We start from the raw sequence: 14,259 nt of genomic DNA, 5'->3' as shown, positions 1-14,259 counted from the left end.
CAGCGTGTGCAGGTATGTGTGTGGCAACAAGATCTCACTATGTTGCCAAAACACGTGTGTGTGTCTGTGTGTGCCTGTGTGTGTGTGTGTGTAGCGACAAGGTCTCACTATGTTGCCAAGACTGGTCTCAAACTCCTGGGCTCAGGTGCTCCTCTCACACTGCCCTCCCAAGTGTTAGGATTAGGATTACAGGCATCAGCCACCATGGCTGACCACAACAAGCTCGTTCTTTCAAAGAAACAGGTGGAGTCAATTACTTCGGATTCCTTGAAGAGCTATCACTCATCCAATCTGAAATGTTTGCTTTTAAGTCGTTTTTAAGGCAGAAACCCACAAGGCAGAAATATGGTGAATACATTTGAGTAGACTTTCATCCTAACCTGCCTTTACATATTTCCAAATCTCTACTTACTCTTCTCTATGCCTACATCCCATCTTAACCCCAACCAAATTTACCAATTTGCTTCTTGAAATAACCACTACATTTACTTATATACCATTAGTAGTGTTGATGTTTAATCTTTTCATGTACATGTTTCCTATTTTAAATGTTTTTCTACAAGAGTCTCAACCTCATGGTTTAACTCAGAGGTTGGCAAATTACAGCCACCTGTTTTAGTAAATAAAGTTTACTGCATCACAACTACAAACATTCATTCACATTTTCTCTATGGCTGCTTTGCACTACGTTGGCAGAGTTGAACAGCTACAAAAGAAACTGTATGGCCTAAAAATGGTAAAATACTCATCATCTGATCCTTTACAGAAAAAAATCTTCTGAATCTTGAACCTGCTCCAAATTCAAACAACATCTTCACAACTAAATTGAACTGAAATCAAAGTCTAGAGCTGCACTACTGAATACAACAGCCAATACCCACTTGAAATGTGGCTAGTCTCAAGGAGACATGCTATAAGACACACATTAGATTTCAAAGAGAATATTAAAAAGGAAATACAAACTACCCTGTTCACACTTTTATGCTAATTATATTTTGAAACAGTATTTTGGAGCATATACTGAGTTAAATAAAATCTATTTATTAAAATATCACCTATTTTTAGTTTCTTCAATGTGGCTGCCGAAAATGCTTTAATATTACTTATATGGCTCATATATTTCTACTAGATGGCACTGGTACAGAAAATCTTTTTACACTAATAAATGATATTTCTATATAAGCTTAAATATAATTTATCATCTAAACAGGGACACTGTTTAGAGTGATGCAGCTGTCATTAATACAGACAATGGGCATGGAACCGGAATGTGTGAGCAACGTTTAGAAAATGTGCATAACTGGCCACGCATGGTGGTTCTTGCCTGTAGTCCCAGCACTTTGGGAGGCTGAGGCAGGCAAATTACAAGGTCAGGAGTTCGAGACAGCATGGCCAACATGGTGAAACCCTGCCTCTACTAAAGATTTAAACACATAAAAAAATCAGCTGGGCATGGTGGGACGCGCCTGTAATCCCAGCTACTCCAGAGGCTGAGGGAGGAGAATGGCTTGAACCCGGGAGGCACAGGTTGCAGTGAGCCGAGATTGTGCCATTGCACTCCAGCATGGGTGGCAAGACTCCATCTCAAAAAAAAAAAAAAAAGAAAGAAAATGTACATAAGCAGAAACAAATTTGCCAAATACATATGTGTAAACAGACACACAAATATGCCCCAAGTTTTCTATAACATCACCCTTCTACAATATTTTTTTACATTTAGTCATGCCCCATGTAGTGACATTCTGGTCAACAATAAAGCACATATACTACAGTTGTCCCATAAGGTTACAATAAAGCTAAGGTCGGCCATGGTGGCTCACGCCTGTAATCCAGCACTTTGGGAGGCCAAGGTGATCAGATTACAAGGTCAGGAGTTCAAGACCAGCCTGGCCAACATGGTGAAACCCCCATCTCTACTAAAGATACAGAAAGTTAGCCAGTTGTGGTGGTCTGCACCTGTAATCCCTGCTACTTGGGAGGCTGGGGCAGGAGAATCACTTGAACCCAGGAGGTAGATGGTGCAGTGAGCCGAGATTGCACCATTGCACTCCAGCCTGGGAGACAGAGCGAGACTCCATCTCAAAAAAAAAAAAAAAATTATAACGAAACTGAAAAATTCCTATTGCCTAGTGTAGTCCTAGCCATCGTAACATCATAGAACAATGCATTACTCACATATTTGCGGTGATGTTGGTGTAAACCTACTGTGCCCCAGTCTTAAAAAAGCACAGCACATACAATTATGTACAGTACATAATACTTGGTAATGAACATAAACAACCATGTCACTAGTGTATGTATTTTTTTTTTAGTGTATTCCTTATTTTTAAAAGTTAATTGCATAACAGCCTCAGGTCCTTCTGAAGGTATTTCAAGAGGGCATTGTTATCACAGAAGGTAACAGCTCCATGCACATTATTGACCCTGAAGACCTTCTAGTGGGACAAGATGTAGAAGTGGAAGACGGTGATACTGATGATCTTGTCTCATTTCTAACCAAAAAGTTTTCAAAGTAAAAAAAAACTAAGAAAATTTTAAAAAAGAGAAAAAAGCTTTAGAATAAGGATATAAAGAAAACATTTTTGCAGAGCTGTACAATATTTGTTTTAAGCTGTGTTATTACAAATGAGTCAAGTTTATTAAGTTACAATAAGTTAATTTATTGAAGAAAAATTTTTAAAGTGTAGCCCAACTGTACAGTATTTATAAAGTATATAGTATTGTACAGTAATGTCCCAGGCCTTCACACTCCTCACTGCTCAATGACTCACCCTAAGCAATTTCCAATCCTGCAAGCTCCATTCACTGTAAGTGCTCTATACAGGCGTATCATTTTTTAATCTTTTATAATACTTTAAAGTACCCTTTTTTTGTTTAGATATAGAAAGATTTACCATTGTGTTACAATTTTCAGCAGCATTCAGTACAGTAACATGGGGTACAGGTACAGTACATGGCCTAGGTATGCAGTAGGCTGTATCATCTAGGTTTCTCTAAGTACATTCCATGATGTTCACACAACAACGAAGTTGCCTAATGATGCCTTTCTCAGTATGTCTCCCAGTCATTAAGTGATGTATGACTTAAGAACTCTGGGTTAATCATATTCTTCTAGAACTTTCTTCTTATATATTCTATTTCCCACATTATGAGTTCACCTCATCCCCCATCAAAAGGAGTTCCCATGCTGTAGGGAGTATAGAGAAATGTAATTTCTTTCCCTTCCACATCATTTATAGTTTACAAAAGCAAAAATTAGCCGGTCATTGTGTGCATTAGAGGAATTTACCTTCTTAAATGGTGGAACACAGCCCTTTAGTGCTTGCTTTGTATTTAAAACTGAGTAACCTTACCTGACTGGCAGCCTCCCAATAAAAAATCAGAAATGTTTCATTCATGCTTCCACTTTTATAATAAGAAAAAAACCATATCTCAAATTTAAGCTATTAGAAAAAATAACAGAGACTTTTAAAACTTATCCTTCTTCAAGAAACAATCTTATAAAAAACCCCTAGATGGGGCTATAACTTCACAAACACAACAGGCTCCCAGATCGCAGCAATTTATGCAGCCTAGAATTGAGTGGAATTCTGAAATCACAATCTTGCCAATTTTCATTTTTTAAACTTGGTGTATTATGCACATAATACTCACTAGTCACATAAAGTCACATCCATCAACCTCTGTCTTCTAATAATGCCTGGTGATAAATAATTCCATAAAAATTAGGCACTGAGAATGATAAATATATTTATTCCTGGGTTTTTTGGTTTTGTTTTGTTTTTTTTCTAAGGCGGAGTCTTGCTCTGTCATCCAGGCTGGAGTGCAGCGGCACGATCTTGGCTCACTGCAACCTCTACCTCTTGGGTTCAAGCGATTCTTCTGTCTCAGCCTAAGGAGTAGCTGGGAGTACAGGCTCGCCATGCCGCCATCACACCTGTAATCTCATCACGACGCCAGGCTAATTTTTGTGTTTTAAGTAGAGACCAGGTTTCACTATATTGGGCGGGCTGGTCTCGAACTCCTGACTTCGTGATCTGCCAGCCTCGGCCTCCCAAAATGCTGGAATTACAGGCATAAGCCACCATGCCCAGCTGAAAATGATAAATATATTTATTCCTGGGTTTTATTTTTGTTTTTGTTGGGGAAGAATTGGGTTAGGGGTGATGATATCAACCAGTCTGCTAATTACCTGGGCCCAAAATGTTACTGCATCTTCTATGTGACTTCCAACCACATCTTCCACTAAAACCAAATCACAGTACAAAGGAAATTAGAAAATAATCAGTACCATCTAGCTCTTACACCCCAAAATAATTGTTAGTATCAGTACCTTTATCATAATGTGTATCTTCATCCATTTGGACAACTCCTGAAAAACTAGAACAATTCAATAACTTGAATTAGGTTATAATAATCCATCCATTAATAATGAAGACTAACCTACGTAATGTTCAATTCTTACAAATATGTTTTGTCCTAAATGCAGTTATCAAAATTCAAACTCTATATTAAAAATAAACTCAATATTTCCTTCAGTAACTAATTCGAGTATTTTGTAGTATATGCAATTTTATCATGTACAATCTCTATCCTTAATATTATCTTTAGCCAAACTTTTACAAACTCACACTGAACAATTCATATACATTCTGATCACTTACATAAATCAATACTCTAAAACAATGTACATATTCTTTTTTAAAAAATATCCACCCAAAAAAAAAGGACTTCCACAACATAAAGAGAAACATTACAATAGAACAAATGCTTTAAACTGGCAGTCTATTTTATTTAAAAGTCATGGTGTTTACTTCTTTTGAAGATACTGTGGGATTAAAGACTGCAAAATATAGAGAATTTTGTCTACTACTTCAAAAATAATTTTTATTACATACTTTACCAAATGCAAAAATATTCCAAAATAAACGTCTGCTACTTACATAATTTTATCTGTAATATACTAGAATATTGCACTTACCATTCACAAGTGTTGAAAGAAAATTAAAATACAGATTCCCTCCCCACCAACAGAGGAAGTCTTGCTCTATCTCCCAGGCTGGAGAGCAGTGGGGCGATCTCAGCTCACTGCACCCTCCACCTCCCTGGTTCAAACAATTCTCCTGCCTCAGCCTCCCAAGTAGCTGAGATTACAGGCACATTCTACCACACCCAACTAATTTTCGTATTTTCAGTAGAGACGTTTCACCATGTGGGCCAGGCTGCTTTCCAACTCCTGACCTTATAATCCGCCCACCTCGGCCTCCCAAAGTGCTGGGCTTATAGGCGTGAGCCACAGCAATTTTTTAAGAGCTTTAAAAGTTGTTTAAACACACCTATACCAAAGTTTCAAATACTCCTTCATTATGAAAAGGAAAACACTAACCCCACATCACAGAAATATAAAAGTAAAAGTTTTTAAACGAATTATTTTTGTTACAACGTTTTTTACATTTTTCATAAGTGGCATGAAAATGTCTCCAAAACAAGGGTTCTTAACTACTGGTCAAACAGCAGTTTTTAAATTCAACTGAGTGAAAAACTGCGAAAACTTTGAGGGAGACTTATTTCTACGGAAGACATTAAGGCTTAAATTCAGTAAAGGTGAAAATTACTTTGGAAATCTCTCCACATACTCCAAGAAGCTACTTCTAGAATAGTTTTTAAATCTTACTTTAAAACGACTTCCCCTCGTAATTATAAAGGAACGGATGCTGAACCCACTTTCTGCAAACAGAGATCACCAAACGGTAGGTCCGAATCTCTACTTCGAGATGAAAGTTTGGAAGAAATGGGTACACGTAGCTCCCTGACACTTCGTTTTATAAGGGATTTTTTAAACTTAAATGGCACAGAATTTTCGAGAAGTGAAAGAGAACGCAGGTTGCGTGACCTCGTCTTCATGGAGGTCGTTCAGGCCCGAGGTCTTCTCAGACCGGTTTCGCCTGCCCGCACGCATTCACAAACTGGGGCTTCTGGCAGCCCTCGCCGTGGCCGGCGGCTCGAGGGCGGCAGAAAACCCTGAAATGGGCCTAGTCCCAGGGCTGGAGACCTAAAACGCAAGCAGCGACGAAAATACAGTCCTTGAAGCGGCCACCACCGCATCTACCACAAAAACTACTACTGACCTCACACTTTCCGTTGCAGGAGCTCTAGAAAAGTGACCCTGGCCCCACATCCTGGGCTCTCCGCACTCCGCTCCCTACCGCGCCTCGCCCTCAGAGCCTTACCGCGCGTGCTTCTGCCGCTCGGTCCCCACACTGCGCCTGCGTGCACAGCGCTGCGCCATCGTCATCCGGGGTTGGCGGGAGTCACGTGGCGGCCAAGGCCTCCCGCCTGGAAAGACGCGTTGGGGGAGGGGCCTGGCACTGAGGCTGCGCCCTGGTGAGTTCCAGGGTGGGGTGGGGTCCACCGCCAGTTCTTTCACAAGTCTTCGCGCAGTGACGGTAGTGGTGACGTAGGATTTCGTGGCCTTTCCTGACCCCTTCACGTGGATTTAAATTTTAGAAACGCCCAAATTTGAACTCTTAACATTCTGTTTACACGATGGAAAAGAGAAAATAACTGGTAACTGAAATGTGTTTTTCAGATTAGTAGCTTTGTAAGCGTTGGTCAACCCATCCTTAGATCCCACAGCTCTCTCTAGCATAACAACTTTTTTCACGGAAAAAATTTGCTGTCTCCTTTTCAGGTATTAGACTTTCCGGCAAATCTTACACAACAATTGAAAATTATCTCCAATTAATGTTTAATAGCTTGATTGACGGGTAGAGTACAAGTACAACAAACTGCAGATATCAAAAGTACGTAATTTGTTAAGGGTGAACATATGTACATACTGTTGAAATCACTCTACAATTAAGATAAACTTTTCCATCACCTCAAAGTTTCCTCATGCCAGGTTGTAATACCTGACTCCTCCCAGTTCCCGTTCTGCTTTCAGTCACCATGTTAGTTGGCGTTTTCTAGAGTTTGCCATTAATAGAATCATGCAATATGAATATTTAATCTGACTTATTTCCAATAACATAATTATTTTGATTGATAAATTTTGTCCTATGAGTATCAAGAGTTTGTTGGGTTGCATTGCTGTTACTATTCCGCTGCATGAATATAACACTGTTTATCTACCTTTTAATAGATATTTGGACTGCTTCCAGTTTTTGTTGCAGACAAAGTTGTTATAGTGGGCAAGTCTTTGTATGGACATATGTGTTCATATATCTTGGGTCAGTACCAAGGAGTGGAATGGCTAAGTCGTAGAATTGTGTGTGTGCTCAAAAAACTGCTGCATAGTTTTACATAGTTGTACTATTTTATACTCCCACCAGTGGGGTTTCAGAGTTCTAGGGGCTCTATATCCTCACCATTATTTGATATGGTCTGTGTTTTTAAGTTTAAACATTTTGTGTAATGGTATCTCCTTGTGATTTTAATTTGCATTTCTTTCTCTACTGACTAAAAATGTTAGGAAACTTTTCTTGTGTTTATTTTCCATCCGTATCTTCCTAAATGAGGTGTTCGTTCAAACCTTTTCTGTTTTCTAACTGATTTTTTTTAATAATGAATTTTTGACAGTTCTTTATATACTATGGATACAACTCCATCAGGTTTGAAAATACTTTCTCCCAGTCTACAGCTGTCTTTTTGTCTTCTAAAAAAGGTATTTGAAAGAGTAAAAGTTCTTAATTTCAATAAAGTCTAATTTATCTGTTTTGTCTTAGAGTCATGCTTTTGTGTTGTATGTAAGAAATCTCTCATTAACCTGGTTCACAAAGGTTTTCTTGTATATTTTCTTCTAGAAATTTTAGATATTCAAGCTTTACATTTTGATATATAATCCTTTTTGAGTTGATTTTTATAACATGTGAAACGTTAATGAAATTTTATTTTCTTGCATATGGATATCTAATTTTTACAGCATCATTTCTTGAAAACATTGTCATTTGTCTATTGAATTGTCTTTGCACCATTGTCAGACATCAACCATACATGTGCAAGTCTATTTCTGGATTCTCTGTCCTGTTACACTGATCCATTTGCTTTCTTTAGACTAATATAATACCACACTGTCTTAATTACTATAGTTTTATAGTAACTCTTGAAGATAGGTACTGTAAGCCTTCCAATATTGTTGTTTCTCAAAGTTGTTTTATGTTTGTAGTTTCATGATATCATAGAACCAATTTGTCACCGTCTATACACATACACACACACACACACACTGGCACACACACTCTCTCACACACACACACACACACAGCCTGCTGTGATTTTGATTGGGATTACATTGAATGTATACATCGATTTGAGGAGAATGGACATCTTAGCTATATTGAGTCTTCTGATCCATGAATGCAGTGTATTTAGGTCTTATTTTATTTATCTGAGCAATGTTTTGTGCTTTTCATTACAAAAGTTTTATTTATCTTTTGTCTGATTTATCCTTAAGAGTTTCATTTTTCATGCTATTGTAAATTGTATTGTTTTCTTAATTTCAATGTCTGTTTGTTTTGTTGTTAGTATATAGAAATATACCTTTATTGTATATTATGTCTGTGATCATTTGATTGTTTTTTAGGGGTGTGTGTTGTGTGTGTAAGACAAGGTCTCGCTCTGTCACCCAGGGGAGAGCCCAGTGGTGCCATCACAGGTCATTGCAGCCTTGAGCTCCTGTGCTTAAGCAATCCTCCTGCCTCAGTCTCCTAAAGTGCTGGTATTAGGCACTGCGTCTAGCCTATTTCTAGTGATAGTTTTTAAAATAAATTTAAGAGAATTATCTACATAGATGATCAAGTCTTATGCAAATAAAGGCTGTTTTACTTTCTTCTTTCCAATCTGGAAGTCTTTTATTTATTTTTATCTTGCCTTGTTGCAGTGGCTAGATCCTCCAGTATAATGCTGAAAATAAGTGCTGAGAGCAGACACCCTTGCCATGTTCCTATTCTTAAGAGGAAAGCATTTTCCTTTTACCATTAAGAATGATGTTTGCTGTGGGTTTATAGTAGATACCCTTTAGTAGATTAAGGCAGTTACTTAGTTACTTTCTATCCTGAGTTTGCTGAAAATTTTTATCATGAATGTGTGTTGAATTTTATCAAATACTTCTTTTCATATCTATTGAGATAATCATGTGGTTTATTAATACAATGGATTACATCGAACAGTTTTCAAATGTAATACCAACCTTGCTTTTCTGGGATAAAATTAACTTGGTCATGATGTATTATCCTTTTTATATATTCTTGTATTAGGTTCGCTAAAATTATTAAGAATTAGCATCTATGTTCAAGAGGGATATTGGTCTGAAATTTTCTTTTCTTGTAATGTCTTTGTCTTGTTTTGATGTCAGAGTGATGCTGGCCATATAGAATAAGTTGTAAAGAATTCCCAACTTCAGTTTTCTGGAAGAGTCTTATAGAATTGATGTTCTTTGCTCCCTTAAGGCTTGGTAAAATTCACAGTACAGCCAAATAGCCATCTGGGCATCATTTCCTCTAGTGCACATTCTAGCCATCTAGAATTTTCTTTGTGGTAAAGTTTTTAACCACAAATTCAAGTTCTTGATAAGGGGCTAATTGTGTTACCCATTTATTATTTAATAAGCTCGATAGTTATGTCTATATTGTAAATATTTTAACTTTATATTTTCCTGGTGCTTCAATGTTCCCACAAATAGGCCATAAATAAATACCCTGCCCAAGTGACCAGGTGTACCAGGGTGACAGGCTGGTTCCTGTCACAAGTTATTCTTGACCTGCCAACTGTGATCTAATGACATTCAAAAAGCACCAATGAAATCCCTTCACATCTTTTCTTGTCTACTCTGCTCTGACCCCCGGTAAAGGCACTTGCCCGCGGGTCCTCACTCTCTCTTAAGCTCCCCACCTGTTTGCCTGAGCATGCTCCCTTGGCGTTCAAAACTTATATGTAGCCCCCTTGTGGCATGTCATGCCTCCCTTTTCTAAGACAAATGAGTGTAATAAATCCTTTAATTTTATATGCTTCTCTCGAATTTCTGTGACCAAATTGGAACGATCCTTTAAGATCCCACAAAGGGGACTTACAACACATCACAGTGTTTACAACACAGTGTTTTTTAAGGAATTTGTCCATTTCATCTGAGTCATCAAAATCACTGGCATAGTTATTTATAGCATTCCCTTAGTATCCTTTTAGTATGGGTAGAATCTATAGTGATGTCACGACTCTCAATCCTAACAGTTGTGCCTTCTCTCACTCTCTCTCTTTCTCATTAGTCAGGCTAGAGGTTTATAAATTTTATTGGTTTTATTGATTTCTTCTCTTGCTTTTGTTTTTTATTTCAATTTATACTCTGATCTTATTTTCCCTTTTCTACCTATTTTAGTTTCATTTTCTCTTCTTTTTCTAGTTCCTTAAGGTAAGGATGGATTTGATATTTTTCTTTACTGATAGTGGCATTTTGGTGCTATAAATTTTCCTCTACATATTGCTTTATCTGCATCCCACAAATATTATGTTGTTTTGTTTTCATTACCTTTCAATTGAAATTACTTTTATTCCTATTTTGACTTTTTTCTTTGACCCATGGCTCATTTACATGTGTTATATAATTTTCAAACATTTGAGATTTTTCCAGACATCTTTGTTATAGATTTATAATTTAATTCCACTGTGGCCAGGGGATTTACTTTATTATCAGAGTCATCTTAAAAATGCTGAGCCTTGTTTTATGGCCTAAAATATGGCCAGTCTTAGTAATTGTTTCATTTGTACTTAAAAAAAAAAAAAAAAAAAAGAATGTGTTTTCTGCTGTTATTGGTTAGTGTGTCCTATAAATGTCAATTAGGTGAAGTTGGTTAATACTGTTGTTCAAGTCTTCTATATCCTTACTGACTTTATGTCAACGTGACCCATTGGTCAAAGGAAGCATCTAGGTCATTAACTCTGCTTTACAGCATCTAAGAAGCCCTGGGGCAAGAAGCAAGAGCCATCGATGTAGGCCCAAGGGTTCTGTCAGCTTCAAAATGTATCTATCTCAATTATGTATATTTAGGGAGAGTAGAAATAGAGTGGGACCAGACCCATTTTACCTTCCGTGAGATGAACTTTAGCCAATACTCCATTTGTCACTGAGCTTCCCTGTTCTAACCAGTGAACCACAATGGTCTTTTGGGTCTTCTGGGATCCATGTCAGCTCAGGCACTGTATCCAATGGTCCTTGGTTGAAAAAAATCTTACTATTCCTTTTTATCCATTGCATAGTTACCCTGGTAAATGATGGTACATGACTTCCCCTTTGAGAAGGGATTTAGGAGGATATTTACCAAATATATTTGATGATCCTTCCTCAAGGGATCTGGACCTTCCCTCCACCATGAGCTTTAGGTCTGGAAACTGGATTGGGAACTATGATTTTTCATTACAAAGATTAATGTCAGCCTTCTCCTTGCCAGTTCTCAATTTTCTTTTCTGAGGGGTGAGAGGAATCAGTTATACAAGTCAAATAACATCCTAATCAGCTGTCCTTCTATCTTGCCCCTTGGAACATCATGAACTTTACCTTGTTCACAGATTCATGCCTAGGTACCCATTAAGTTAATTATGTCCATTGGGCCTCTGACAGTTAAGTTCCACAACTTGGCCTTCAAAATTTTCGGCATCCCATCCTGTATCTACATTGATACCACAGAGCCCAGTGTCATAACATCTTCCAACATTAATTCTAGTCTGTAGAGGTCAATCAACCATTACTACGCTTTTCAAAGTTTCCAGTATACTCTTCACCATTACATTTCTTTTTGTTGTTTGAGATAGAATCTTACTTTGTCACCCAGGCTAGTGTATTGGCATGATCAAGGCTCACTGCAGCCTCAACCTCCTGGCTCAAGCAGTCCTCCCACCTGAGCCTCCCAAAGTGCTGGGATTACAGGTGTGATCCACTGCACTTGACTACTATTATACTTTTTTTGCCTTAGTTATGAATATCATCTGGGCCTTCCCAGGGAAAAGTCAGGTGGTAGCTTCTCCGGTTTCAAACAACAAATACATCCCTAAGCTTTCTGACCCCTTCCTCAGTACTGTCAGATAACTGCTGGCATGCTTTTCATATCTTCTGTATGCCATCCTTGCATTGTGTTAGGAGAAACTCCAGAGATTCTTGCCAGGGAATTAAACCATGCATCATGAGTGAGTGCTCTGATGTCACTCTGTCCTCTCAAGCCTTATATTCCATCCCTACCACACTCTTTGATTCAACAGCCTCAAGATCTACTCTCAGACATATTCCCTGGGTTCCTCCCAACACATTTTAACCAGAATCTGCAACTGAGTCAGAGTGAAACCTATCCTCCGAGAGGAAGGACTACATTCCCCAAGTTAGAGTTTGCTGAGACCTGATCCTAGTTATTACTTTGGAGTCAATGAGAGGTAGCAAGGGTGGATCTTGAGGAGGACAAGTGTTACCTTGTGATGCAACTGCCTCAGATAAAGCCTTTAGAGAATCTCAAAGCAAAGGGCAGGCTATACTCCTCTAGAAAATTGGAGGACACAATTTGTGCCAGCTCAGAGTTAAGGATCCTGAGGGTTTGAGATTCTCAGGCATCAACACAAATGTCCCCATCCTGTGATTTAGGGTTCCATTCTTTTTGTGTCAGCACACTGACTTTGCTGGAGACTGTGCATTCAGCCTCCTTTGCAGCCTTGCCACCTTTACTGTTAGATCTGAGCCTGATTGGCAACAGTCTGCCCTGTATCTGCAGATGGGTTTCCTTAGAGGGACTCTGGCTTTCACAGCATTCCTTGAGTTAAATGGCTGTCATGAGCCTGTGTCATTTGCTTTTTCAAAGCTCCTAAAGCATTTCAAAGTAGCAAGTGAATACTTTATCATTTCCACTAGTCCTATTTCACTGTAATGACACAGCTACTGCATAATCCAGCACTTCACCTCCCACCTGCACTTCATCCAAATCCACTGCAATGACTGATCCACTCACAAGATACTATTTTGAGTGTTTGCTTTCAAAAGCCATTCCTGGTACCAACCATCTTAGCGTGAGTTTATCCCTTGCCCAAAAGCAAAGCCTAAGACAAATGTTCTTATACCAGTAAATGTTATTATACAAGTAATTTATTTGGGAAGTGATCTGAGGGAACCACAGGGAGCAGAAGAGGAGTGGAAAAGGAAAAAAGAGAAAGCTAACATAGGGATGTATTATTATTGAGTTGGCTGCTGCTATGGGTGACTGGAGCATAGTGTCGGAAGAAGGAAGAGCACTTATCTTTTGGGCTTCCACCTCCCATTAATCAAGAATGGCCCCAAAGTCACTAGCTCCCTAACATCTTTGGGCTACATATGTATGATACAGTGGAGTTCCAGTGGGCATCCCAAGCCAGTGTCAGAAGATTGCTGCAGAAGGAAACAAGAGGGCTGTGACATGGGCCCAAGACAAGGTGCCATCAAATGGCTTTCACTATCAGAAACCTGCTGGAAAGTGTTCCACAGCAGTAATGGAGTAAGACATAAATGGGCCAAGATGATTTGCAGTGGCACACAAGATGTGTCCAGTACAGTTACAGACAATGGGTTGTTGACAATACAACTTAAAAATCAGTAGATATCGTTGACCTGAGAAAGATGATTGAAAAAAAAGAATCAATAATATCACTAAAAAATGGCAGTATAATTTTAAGATATATTTTTTATTTAAAAACGTAACATTACAAACTTTGAAAAATAAAAAAATTAATGATTTTAGCTATTTTGTTGTTTAGGTTTTTTTTGTTTGTTTGTTTTGTTTTTGTTTTTTGTGTGTTTTTTTGAGACAGAGTGTCGCTCTTGTTACCCAGGCTGGAGTGCAATGGCGCGATCTCGGCTCACCGCAACCTCCGCCTCCTGGGTTCAGGCAATTCTCCTGCCTCAGCCTCCTGAGTAGCTGGGATTACAGGCACGCACCACCATGCCCAGCTAATTTTTTGTATTTTTAGTAGAGACGGGGTTTCACCACGTTGACCAGGATGGTCTCGATCTCTCGACCTCGTGATCCACCCGCCTCGGCCTCCCAATGTTTTGTTTTTAACTTACTATTTTGTATGACAAACAAAAACAGCTCTTATATATTTGTTCAGAACCCTTGATAATATCTTTAATTTTTTAATTAGCCTAAAACAGTTAAATTATGATATGCTAAAAATATTTGCTGTACTCTCAGGTAGACCCATATAAAATAATCTCATTTGTTAGGAGAGAGAAAAGGTATACACATAGTAACAAATCAT

The 14,259-nt window shown here is 38.4% G+C and overlaps 1 protein-coding gene across 1 annotated transcript in view; it reads right to left on the bottom strand.

Moving 5' to 3' along the window:
• Window positions 1-11,170, bottom strand: part of STK31 (serine/threonine kinase 31) — a 492,334-nt gene extending 481,164 nt beyond the window's left edge. The window contains exons 1-3 of the mRNA XM_074379615.1: window positions 6,231-11,170; window positions 4,334-4,380; window positions 4,193-4,245 (exon numbers count right to left, since the gene is read on the bottom strand). Coding sequence (XP_074235716.1) covers window positions 4,193-4,245; window positions 4,334-4,380; window positions 6,231-6,295 — 165 coding nt within the window. The 5' untranslated portion in view covers window positions 6,296-11,170. The remainder of the gene's footprint in view (window positions 1-4,192; window positions 4,246-4,333; window positions 4,381-6,230) is intronic.
• Window positions 11,171-14,259: the final 3,089 nt, after the last annotated feature.

The sequence above is a fragment of the Saimiri boliviensis genome, chromosome 10 (genome assembly GCF_048565385.1).
Source record: "Saimiri boliviensis isolate mSaiBol1 chromosome 10, mSaiBol1.pri, whole genome shotgun sequence".
In the NCBI taxonomy this organism is placed as follows: domain Eukaryota; kingdom Metazoa; phylum Chordata; class Mammalia; order Primates; family Cebidae; genus Saimiri; species Saimiri boliviensis.
The sequence above is the reverse complement of the archived record's forward strand: the minus strand, read 5'-3'. Positions and strand labels throughout refer to the sequence as shown.